Source organism: Bidens hawaiensis, unplaced genomic scaffold (genome assembly GCF_021521415.1).
Source record: "Bidens hawaiensis isolate Kalapana, Puna unplaced genomic scaffold, B.hawaiensis_p1.1 tig00009541_1, whole genome shotgun sequence".
Lineage (NCBI taxonomy): Eukaryota > Viridiplantae > Streptophyta > Magnoliopsida > Asterales > Asteraceae > Bidens > Bidens hawaiensis.
In genome coordinates this window covers 846161-858636 of record NW_027491709.1, presented here as the reverse complement: position 1 = coordinate 858636, position 12476 = coordinate 846161, and the positions used below count along the sequence as shown (strand labels likewise).

The window sequence follows — 12476 nt, the reverse complement described above, 5'->3', positions numbered from 1 at the left end:
ATTAATCGGGGATTAATCGACACCTAGTCGGGTTTTTTGCAACATTGACTATAGGTGTGAATGAGCCGAGCTGAATCGATTTAGAGATGGCTTAAGCTTAAGCTCCAATCGTTTAGAGTTTTATATTCAAAACTTGATCTCGGCTTGTTTTGACCTTTAAGCTCTACGTCTAAAGTTAGAATTTAGTTCATGTGAAAGTTTTTAAGTGAAAGCTCGGTTCGGGCTCAATTCGTTTTATATTTATTAGTTTTTAATCATTTTATTTCCATGGTATATAATTATTCTCACATTGTTTTTAAGATAACATATACTTTTAGTTGTTTTATAATATTTATTATCTATTATATTTTTATAGTAAATAAAAAAGATTCAAAAAACCAAGCAACGGTAACTTTTAAAAAATATAAAAATTATTATAATTACATAAACGGTAGGCTTGTTTAGGCTAGTCAAGATCAATACATAAAGTTTGGGCTCGAAGTCATTTATTAATCGGGGTTCAGTTCAAGCTATTGTTCAGGCTTGAGTTCGTTTAAGCTCGAGTCGGCAGCTTTTAGCGAGTCAATCACCAGTAGCTTCGAGCAGCTTGGCTCATTTACACCTCTGCATATGCTTGTAAATTAGAACTCCGGGACACTTACATGTTTTGTCAAGTTGATTCGGTGGTTATCGGGTCAACGGTCAACCTATAACCTTGACAATGGGGATTTCTATGTTAATAAAAAGGAAATAATTGTTGAATTATAATTGGAATATACATATGTTATAGGTATAAGCCAGATGTAATCAAAGGAGACATGGATTCAATCAGGCCAGATGTTCTAAATTTCTACAGAAATTTGGTAAGCTGCCAATAGTATTTGTATAAAGTTATACAACTTTGTATAAAATTATATATTTCTAAGATAAAGTAAACAAGTTATGCAGGGAACAAAGATTGTGGATAATGCTGATGATCAAGACACAACAGATTTCATAAATGCATAGCATGTGTGCTCGATATCATGTCCGATGATGAAAAAGCAAATGTAAGTCATATTTATTATAAGTAATAATTTATCAGATTGAATACTTGTTAGTTTACAAAGTTGTGATATTAAAATTTAATATATGTGTTTTGTTGTGTTATTGCAGCTTTGCATACTTGTTGCTGGAGCACTTGGTGGTCGGTTTGACCACGAAATGGGAAACGTTAACACATTGTGTCGGTTTTCAACAACACGGATCGTTCTTTTGTCGGATGACTGTCTTATACAACTTCTTCCTAGTACACGACATCATGAGATTAATGTGCTGTCTTCGGTTGAGGGCCCGCATTGTGGCCTTATTCCCATTGGTACCCCTTGTGGAAGCTCTACAACTACCGGGCTGCAATGGGATCTTGGTAAGTGCTTGCTGCGCATTCATTCATGTGTAAAAAGATGGACGGGCCTGGCGGGTTTGGTAAGGGGTAAAATGGGTAATTTGGTGCTTATCATGACGAGTAAGTTGGTTCACTTTTTGTAGGTTGTCACAAACACGACTTGTTTAAGCCGGATTAATTTTTAATATCAATACCTTTAATCACAATTTACAACCAAAAATGCAAATTATGTCAATTTCTGTTTTTACTTTTAAATTTTGGTGTAAAATACATCAATTTAATTTTATTTTGAAATTAGTTTCATATCTCTATCCTTCTAAAAACTTCAAAAACATATAATTATAAGAGTGCATTATATTTATCCATTCCAGTATTTGTAAGGGCAAAATGGTCATTTTGAGCATGCAAAGAAAATGTTGTATTTTATAAAGTATTTATTTTCAGACAGGATAATTACAATTTCATATTTGCAGATAATACGGAAATGAGATTTGGCGGTTTAGTGAGTACTTCAAACCTTGTTAAAGGAGAAACGGTAACCGTTAGATCTGATTCTGATCTATTGTGGACAATATCTCTTAAGAAACAGACATGACATGAAGTTGTATAAGTGAAGCTCCTCAATCTCACTGTCCATCAAGTTTTTGTTTGATGTAATGTTGTTGATAAACTTCGGTTCTCGTGGGCATCTGACATGTTTTAATTGCGTGATAGTGTTTGAAGACTCGAAATTCGCTACGGATAGTTTTTGTTGTTGTTGTTATTTACTACTGGTCATATATAGCATATATAGTGTCTGGGATGCCAAAAATGGGTAGATCAGATGATCGGGTCGAGACGTTGAGTCAAATCACAAGTTAACATTGCAGTCAATACGACTTGTTTCAAGTGCGTGCCAAAACGGATTGGTCTTATTATCTTTTTACCTTGTCATTTTTCTTATGCTAATGATGAAATATGTGTCAAATTAAAATGTTATCTGGTGGTGTTTTCCAGCACTACAAATCTAGTAAACTGTTAAAAATATATATATAAAAGAAATTTGGCTTCGCCCGGGTTCAAACCGGAGACCTTCAGTGTGGTAGACTGATGTGATAACCAACTACACCACGAAACCTTTGATACATGATAGTTACATTATATAAAATTAAAATGGTTAGATCAATCATTTATCGCGCGAAAAATTTAAGTATAACTCGGTTAAAAAGTTTGAGCTGTTCATTATAGACCTTGGTTAAATCAAAATCCAAACATCACTATGGGTGTGCAAAAACCAAATTAATTGATGAAATCGAACTATAACAAAATCAGTGGGGTCGGTTTAATGATTTTTCAAAACCGATAATAGTAGGCCGGTTACGGTTATAGTTAACATCATTTCCATACCCACCTAAACCGAATCGTATTTTTTGTTACTATATGCATTTATTTGAAATGTCATGTAGTATATACTGATATAACTGTGTAATAACAATTTATTACGTGAATAGAAAAAGTTAAGCCCAAATCTTGTCATGTTATATTGCTTTTGAGTTATTTTTTAAATTCACGGTTAATCGGCCCGCTATAAGTCTATAACCTTTAGAGCCAATTAACTGAAACAGCCATAACTAATTGTTAATGGTTATCCATTAACCGACATCTCGGTTACGTAATGACTAATGGTTATGGTTTTGGACCAAAACCAACCCATACACACCCCTTCATTATACTATGTATATAGGCAAGGCCGTCCCTGAAAATACAAAAATAAACTAGGGCCTGGGACATAAAAACACAATAGGCCCTAAAATACAATGTCAAACTCTAATATAATTTAGACAAATATGATAATAATAATAATAATAATAATAATAATAATAATAATAATAATAATAATAATAATAAACAAAAAAAGGATTTTTTTTATAAATCGATCTAACTAAAATTCTTAAACGATTTGTGCCTTTCTTAACTTTTCTTCTATTATTGTTGGTTTTATGGTTTTGATCTAACTAAAGTCGTTAAACATCAATAACTTACTAAACATTTAAATTGGTGGGCTAATACACATTTTGATAAATCCGATAATTAAGATTCGTTTATTTAGTAATGAAAGGTATGAGGTTGTATGTGGTGGGTGCTTGGATATTACGATATTGCATACTTTAGTGCGAATAAGGAGCAAACAGTGTAATATTTTATCATTTCCTTATCATCCGCTCTTTGTTGCCCTGATGGAACAAAAATATTTTAACTGAGGGGTCCAAATAAAACTTTATTATTGGAGTTACAAGTGTATGTTGGTTACTTTTTTTTTAAACAAGTGCCCCCTTCATATAATACTTTTTAGAACGATGATTTTTTTACATTTATACTACCGCACTTTTTTAATTTGGAGAGCCCCTTTACCCCACTCTCGGTATTTAAAGAATATGATAAATAGCATTCTAGCTTTTCAGAAAATTATATTTAGGATGTATATATATAGAACATAAACTAAATGAAGGATAAATAAAACAGATAAAAAGTTAAATAAAACCTAAAAAAGAAGTCTTACAAAATTTTGCTGCCTCAGGTCCTCGTCTTCACCGGAAAAATTCCAGAAACTAAAAATGCATTCTCTTTTCATCTTATTTAATCAATAAGCAAACCGTATAAGCCAAAAGCACATATATATAATTTTTTTAAGAAAATCATGGGCCTCACAGAGAGATGGGCCTGGGGCCTAAGCCCTCCCCGCCCTCCCCTATGGCCGGCCCTGTATATAGGGTGAGAATGAACCAGGTCTTACTCGCCAACCCACGAGATGTGTCAAACCCAAACCAACCATATCTGCTTAGATTACAGTAGGTTCATTCCATTCCCTGGTCCTACAAATACCAAAAGTTCGGGTCTAGGTCGGCAAGAATGCCTAAAAAGTGCTTAAATCGGTTCAATACTAAGAACCAAATACGCATATACAAAGAAATAAACTTTCCACGTCACGTTCGTGTTCAACTATTAAAACAAAACATCATGCGAATGGGCAGAAATAATATATGAAAAAGGAAACAAACGTTCCACATCACGCTCGTGTTCAACTATTAAAACAAACATCAAGCGAACGGGCACAAATAATATATGAAAATAATGGCGTCAAATAACGCAATAAAACCTCTATGCGAATTACAACACTCAAAAGTCGATATTGAAAACGGATAGTTTCACTCTAACAAGTAGAAACAATGCAAACCATAGTTTCAGTCAACATCCAAAGTCAAATAATCCAAACTCAATCAAAAACCCTACTCCCATTGACCAAGTCAAACCACCTTTCATGTTGACTAAACAATCTATGTGCTGCTAGCTGCGGCTGTGGCGGCTTCGGCACCTTCGCTTTTCTCTTCTCCCTCTTTGCTGGTTGCAGCCTTCGATTCCGCTTCTTCACCTACATCATCATATCAGTTACAATCACTACTAATAGTAATAAAAATAATAATAATAATAATAATAATAATAATAATAATAATAATATGTCACAAGTTAACATGATTAGAGTTTATAACTTATAAATAAGTTACCTTCATCGGAATCTTCATCATCACCGCCCATAAAGTCACCCATGTCTGGCATGCCGCCCATACCTGGCATTCCCATGCCGCCCATACCGGGCATCCCCATGCCGCCCATGCCCATGTCACCAAATTTCTGTGCAAAAATAAAGAAATTATTTAAACATACTATATCTAAATAAATCTTATAAAACTAGTAGTTCAAAGATAAACCATGAAACGTTTTGAGTCCCTTATTTAGGTTAGGAAATATAAATATATAATATTTAATTCAAAGAAGAAAATACATTAGCAATGAATTTATGTAAATAAATATGATGAAAAGTTATTTAAAAGATAAAGAAAATTTTAAATGAAATTTTAAGTTAGAATTTTCTTACAGAGAAATCCATTCCTCCCATGTCAAGATCTGCAGGACCTGAAACACGAAAGCAAATATTAATTGAAAGCAAATATTCAAATTCAAAATCATATAATTCATATTACAAAAACAGACACACACACACACATTATAGATATTTTTTTACTTGTATTTGCTCATAGATATTCGAATCAACCTGCACTCGAATCAAATTTGAATTTTATTTGAACAGGTTTTTCAAAATTCGGTTTTAAAATTAAAATCACCCGCAAGAACACTCGACTCATTTTATTTAAAAAAACTATCCAAATTTAAAAAAAATGATTTCCATAGAAAAAAAAAGTTTTTTAAGGTGAATTAAAAGATGACATGGCATACCGGCATCATCATCCTCATCGGCCCATTTGTCCCAATCAACTTTCACGTAATGTGGGGTTTTAGCGTCTCCTGACAAAAGTTTATTCCACCATTTCGGCTCAGCTTTCTCCAAAATACAAAAAATGCTCCTTTCGCCTATATTTATTTTGCTTTCCTACATACAACAAAAAAAAAACTTTAGCATTAAATACGCAAAGTAGCAAAATAACATACAAACAAGGGTATTAGCGTAAAATCACTGCTTACCTCTACGTTAACTTTGTCAAAAAGCTCAAGCTTAAGATCATACTCATGCTGACCAGCTTTAGCAGAGAATGTAAAAACACCTTCAGGGGCAAGATTGACCTTTGCGTCCTTTGTATCGGCCAATACCACTGTGATGAACACTTTGTCCTCCCTCTGGGCCCACTTAACCTCGGGGTGGCGACTACAAATTACGATAACAAAGATTATTTAAAATATCCAACACGTTATCTATAACACAAATTTTCCAAACTAACCAAATTTATAACTATTAATTCCAACATGAAATACCAACAGGAAAAAAGAAAGGAAAACAAAGATTAAACTTTTCAAAAATAACCAAAATCCAAATAATATTATAAACAAGATTTGCAAAAAAGGTCATCTAAATAATTAAAAAAAAAACTATTATCTGGTACAACCATCACTCAAATCCCAAGATTACTATCAACAACCAACCTTTAAGCAGATGATATAGATGTTAATAAAGCACCAAAAAAAAATTTATACCAAGATTGCTATAACATCTATAGGTCTTCATTATAGAACCCATAACAGGTCGGAAACCACATAATGCACTTGTATGTAATGAAATAGCAGGGTTTGCGGTTGGTTATGTAACCACCCACAACAAGATCTCCCTGTGCAGAATTATGTGTGCAGTTCTCAACATGTTATTGCATCTAAAATGAGCATTTGGGGTGCAAACAAGCCAAGCTACTCGAGATCAGCTCGTTAAAAAGCTCGATCGAGCCGAGCTGAATCGAGCCCGAGCCTAAAAATAAGCTAGTTTAATAAACGAGCCCGAGCCAGAGCTTCACTTATCGAGCTCGAGCCTGCTCGCGAGCCTAAACGAGCCTGTAATTTTTGTAACTTTTTTTAAATATATATATAATATTATTAATCAATATATATAATGTTATGAAAAAATAAATAAAAATAATGAAATAATATATATTATTTTATACATAAAATTATAATAAAAAATATATAAAAATAATTATAATTGTATAAAATATATGATAAATAGTAAACAAGCCGAGCCCGAGCTTAAAAATCCGCTCACGAGCGGAGCTCGAGCTTTGAAAATAGAGCTCGAAACGAGCCGAGCTCGAGCTCTGCGTAAGTTAAACGAGCCGAGCTCGAGCCTAGTCGAGCTCGGCTCGTTTGCACCCCTAATGAACATCATTGGTCTGTGTGTGTGTGTTTATAGTTGATCAGCTATTGTGTTGTTTATATTTGGAATGTAAGTAACAATTAACAAATTAAACATGTGACTTGTTTTGCCTTTGTTAATTTGTTTGATGATAACATCAATTTTCTGTGATTTGTTTTGTAATTATGTTTTGGGATTTTAAAGGGTAGATGTTTGATTAGCGGATCAACGTAAAGCTTATGAATTAAGTAATGAATTAAACCTGATATTTAGTTTACTTGGATATTGTAAGGGCTTCTATTAGTACTTTTTAGTAATGTTAGATGGTAACATTACAAAAAAGTTACATCACAAGCCCACAAATTATCCAAAGAAACTAATTATCCAGTCCAATTCATTAGTTAATTCTAAATCTTAACAAAGAATCGCTCATCAAAGATCAACCTTCAAAACTCCCAAACCATAATTAAAAAAAAACAATAGAAAAAATAATGAAAAGAAACAAGTCGCACATGTCTAATTCATTCCTCAAAAACTTAAACCAATCAAGCTCAAAACTTTTTTTAAATATAAGATGATACATAGCTAAAACAAACAGTTAAAAATCAAAACAAGTACTTTTAAGTAATTTTAGATTAGTTAGCATTTGCTGTTAATATTACATAAAAGTAAACACACAATCCCACAAATCATCCAAAGAAACTAATTACCCAGGCCCAATTCATTAATGCTAATAAAAAATCTACATTAAAAAATCCCAAAACATATTTAAAAAGAAACAAATTATAAAAAAAAATAATAATGAACAAAAAAAATCAAGCAAGCAAGCCATACATGTCTAATTCATCCCTCAAAATCTTAAAACAACCCACAACACAAATGCTAAAAAGCCAAGCAAGCACAAAACTTTTTAGAATAATAAAAATAATAATACAGTATACAGCTATAACAAATTATCTAAAGAAACTAATTATCCGGGTTCAATTCACTATCACTGCTGCAAATAAAAATCTACATTAAAAAAAATCCAAAAACATAACAAAAGAAATTCTAAAAACAATAAAAAAAGAAGCATGTCATACATGTCTAGTTCATCCCTCAAAATCTCAAACAACCCACAACACAAATGCTAAAATAAAACCAATCAAGCTTGAAACTTTTTACAAAAATATACAAAATATACAGCTATAACAAACAGTTAATAATAATCAAAATTATGACAGAAGATGGGTTATAAATTAAACTGAAACCTGGAAAATAATAAAGATTATGTGGAAGAGAAGATTACCTCATGATTGTGTAGGAAAGAGGAAAGTAAAGAAAACCCTAGAAGTGATCTGATAGATACAGCAGCAGCAGCTGAGTACTTTGATCTTAAACCCTTCCAGAAATTTCTAGTTGATAATAGGGTTCTTGGGCCTTCTATTGGGCTTTTGTGTTGGGCTTAGTTAAGATATTTATGTTAGCTATTATCTATTTATCTATATATCATCTATATATAAGTAAGATTTACTTGTCTGGCGTCACAAGATTATTTTTGTCTATATTTTTTTTCATTTAGTTTTTTGCATTTCAAAATAGTCGTTTTTTTTATTTTTAAATTATGCTTATACCCAAGGAACGTAACAGATACTAATCATATTTGTGTCTGCTTGCTGTCTAATGCTCGGTATTTTACCAACAACCATGTTTCAAAGCTCAAAATTTACCAACGCCCAGACTTCACCGACAACACCCTGATTAACACTCAGGTTTATCAACGTCCAGGTTTTACGCACCGAATAAACACCGCCTTATAATTTTAACTTCTTTTATATGCATATGCTAATAGTCATTTTATTTGTTAATTTCACGAACGTATCTTCGGTTTTTAGTTATGGTACCGTAAAACGTAACAGATACCGGCATAATATAAGTCGAGTCACCGTCGCAGCGCTCAAGTTTTTCCAATTGAAAAAACGTTATTTTAGATTAACTAAATTTTTATATAATAAGTTGTATGAGTGCAGCTACATTTTTTTGTTTTTTTAAATATATTAATTTGAAGAATCTGTGTTTTAGTTGGTGCTGCAAGGCCCTAATTGGGCCAAGTGGCACCATCTCAATGGTCCAAAATTTTGTTTTTAATTTTTTTATTGGTTAAATGTTTTTTATTTTCTAGATTTGTAACAGGCATTATGTTTTTTTTATTGAAACCGTGTTGATTTACCGCCACAACATCCGCGCCTAACAATGCTCGGGATTTACCGACTCACCGCGCAACGTCCAGTACAGACAATGCTCGGGTTTTACCTACGCCCGGATTTTGCAAAACTTTATTTTAGTTATGATACCGTAACAAATGTAAACGAAATCTATGAAATTTGCGTTAACCCACCTCCGAAAAGCTTAGATTTTTACCAGCGCTCCGGTTTTAACGACTAATCACCACAAACGCCCGAATATCAGTCGACTCGACGTTTCGACGATCAGGTTTTACCAATGCTCGGTTTACTGACCAAATAAACATTGTCTTAACTATGGTAACAAAAAAAAATTGTAATGTGTTATACGAGTGACCTAGAGTCACTGCCTCAGCGTTTGGGGCCGACTGCGACGTCACCCCATTGCACGTTGACCTTCCGCCAGGAAGCCCGGTTTTTGCCAGCGCCCCAGTTTTACCGACTCACCATCGGAAAGCCCGAATACGAGTCGACTCGTCGTTGCAATGATTGGGTTTTACCAACGCCCTGGTCTACCGACCGAATAAACATTGTTTTAAATATGTTAACAAAAGGAAATTATAATATGTTATATGAGTGTCGTAGAGCCACTGCCTCATCGTCTAGGACCGACCGAAGTCACCCCGTTGGCTCACCTCAATTTTTATTTTTATTTTCTGTTTTCATTTTAATTAAGGTCCAGTATCATAACGAACGTAGCTAATATTGACTAAATTCGCGGTGACTCGCTGCCGTCGTCCGGGACCAACCGACTCCACCCCATTTGCCAACCTCAATTTTTATTTTTATTTTTTTGTTTCCATTTTGTTTTACTTCTAGTACCGTTACGGGCGTAGCTACTATTAACTGAATTCGCGTTGATTCGCCACTACAACGCAGAGTTTTACTGGCCGAGTTTACCGCGCAACGCACGGCTAAATTACTAGTTGCAATGTATATAATTTGGAGCTGCATAAATTGTGTTTTTCTATTATCCGGTTTTGGGTATGGAACTGGGTTCGAGTATGATTGGATATTGGGAAAATTAGGTATTGGCAATACCAGGGTCGGTTTCAGGTAGGGTATTGTCTTTAAAAGCTATACTCTCTATGTACCGATTCAGGTCGGGTATTGTAGAGGTGCACATATCGGGTTTTTAAATACCCAAGTTCGGGTATGGAACCGGGTTCGGGTATGACCGGGTATTGGAAAATTGGGTATTGGCAATACCCGGGTCGGGTTCAAGTCCGGGTATTGTCTCTAAAAACCACACCCTATGCATCGGGTTCGGGTCGGGTATATAACTGGGTATTTGAATACCCTATTTCCGGGTATTGAATAAACCCTACTTTCAGTTTTTTTTCGGGCTTTTTCCTGGTATTTTTCGAGTATAGATTGGATTTTTTAAGAGGTTGCACGTTTTTGGGTATTTTCGGGTAATTTCGGATATAAATCGGGTATTTGAAAACCCGGTGTCGGGTATTGGAGAAAACCGGTTCCGGGTATAGAACCGTGCCCTACAGGTAGGGTCAGGTACGGGTATCAAAAACCCGGGTATTAAAAAAATCAGTTCCGGGTATTGTCTTGCCCTCACTTTTTGGGGGTGACATTGTGACGTCCGTCCGTCTAGAAGTATAGTTTGAAAATCCTCTTGAGTTGAGAAAACCCGTGAAAACCCTATGTAACATCGTTTTTATTTTTTTTTGTTACATGTAATATATGTTGTTACATTAATACAAAACATCAAAAACATAAAAAAAACATGTTTTGCTATTTTGTTTTTACATTTTTTTAGTAATTTTTATATATGTTTTCAGGAGAGAGAAAATGTAAATAAACTTTTACATTTTTTATTAACTTTAATTGTGAACCACAAAATTTAATCTTTAATTAAAAACATGTGGTTGAGAATGGGTTTCTAGAGTTTTCACAACTCAAATGGGTTTTTATTCTAACCTAACCCTATATATATATATATATATTCAAACAAATGCATACGTGCTATTGTGAGTGATTTAATCAAACATACGTGCTACTTGCTTACTTGTGTTACCATTCAATCATTCGTATAGTGGGTGTTCCCGCTAGTGACCAACGCCCGATTCACTTGGCAACGGTCTACATACTTGTTTACGGTTTGATTATATTCACCGCACTTATCACGTTATGCTATTTATATTGTTGTGTCAAAACTGATGATATTTCACTCAACTTTATGTTGACAAAACTCCATTTTATACGCATATACAGATTGCTTGTATTGAAAATTGAAGTTTGGACATGTAGACAAGACCTTAGGATATAATCAAGTTTTTGAGCTTATATTTATTTATTTGAATAACTTTGTTGTATTTGGATATTTTGTGTGTAATTGAAATAAAATAATTAATTAGATATTGTCACATTTATATTATGATAGTATCTTTGAGCTGTGAGCAATCGAATCATGCCCTGACATTTCCGCCTTAGGTTGGGGTGTGACATAAGCTGGGGTGTGACATAAGATGTCAAACACATGGCATGGAAAAAGTAACCACTAACAATGGAATTTTTGGAGTTATCATAAAAATAAGACTTATTTTTAAATCGAATATTCTAAAGAAAGTAATATCAACATGAAGAAAATGCCAAAGAAAAATTGTATGTTCCAAGAAATTGCGTAGATGGAAGATTCAAATTGGCAACCATTCCACTGCCCAATCAAGACAAATAAAGTCAAACTCAAGTAGTGTGTCTATGATCTTATATCGAATGTTATGGCTTGCAATCACAAGCTTGTAATCTTCATAGCTTATTTACGAAGACACTTAACATGAAAGAGTAGTTAGAGCATGCATAGTGTGGTGTTGTCCACCTATGTGACACTCCATCAACGCCTATGCACAACTACGTCTCTCCAATAATAAAAATGGACGTTACCCTTTTTGGCGGCATCTAGAGAACGACATTCACCACTATTCAAACCCACTTTCTACCAATCACCGTTATCCACATTTTTTTTACATTTAATTTATGATTTTTTTATTATAGGACAGATTTAATTAAATATAAAATTAAGTGTTTAATAATAAATTGTAAATGCATGTAAACCTAAGCCAACATTCACAAATCATACTTAACTCAAACCTATATGTATGCTTTCTCCATATTCTTATAAACAATATGGATACTTCATCAATGTCATCAAATTTATCCGAATAAGACAAGGCGATCTTTGATATTGTTAGTTGTCGGATCGATT

General features: G+C 33.7%; 1 protein-coding gene, 1 non-coding gene and 1 pseudogene across 3 annotated transcripts; 1 reads left to right on the top strand and 2 right to left on the bottom strand.

Moving 5' to 3' along the window:
- The first annotated feature begins 767 nt into the window (after positions 1-767).
- LOC143532731 (thiamine pyrophosphokinase 1-like) lies at positions 768-2051 on the top strand (annotated as a pseudogene). The gene is made up of 4 exons (XR_013135234.1): positions 768-842; positions 928-1028; positions 1135-1384; positions 1837-2051. The product of XR_013135234.1 is annotated as a thiamine pyrophosphokinase 1-like (transcript).
- Positions 2052-2406: 355 nt separating this feature from the next.
- TRNAG-ACC (transfer RNA glycine (anticodon ACC)) lies at positions 2407-2480 on the bottom strand. The gene has a single exon. It is a non-coding gene; the product is annotated as a tRNA-Gly (tRNA).
- Positions 2481-4464: 1984 nt separating this feature from the next.
- Positions 4465-6082, bottom strand: LOC143532712 (uncharacterized protein OsI_027940-like; the record flags this gene model as incomplete). Its single annotated transcript, XM_077027686.1, has 5 exons — positions 4465-4772; positions 4906-5032; positions 5277-5314; positions 5636-5789; positions 5882-6082. Coding segments are annotated over 5 exons (615 nt in total), but the record flags the coding sequence as incomplete, so codon positions are not given.
- Between the last annotated feature and the right edge of the window lie 6394 nt (positions 6083-12476).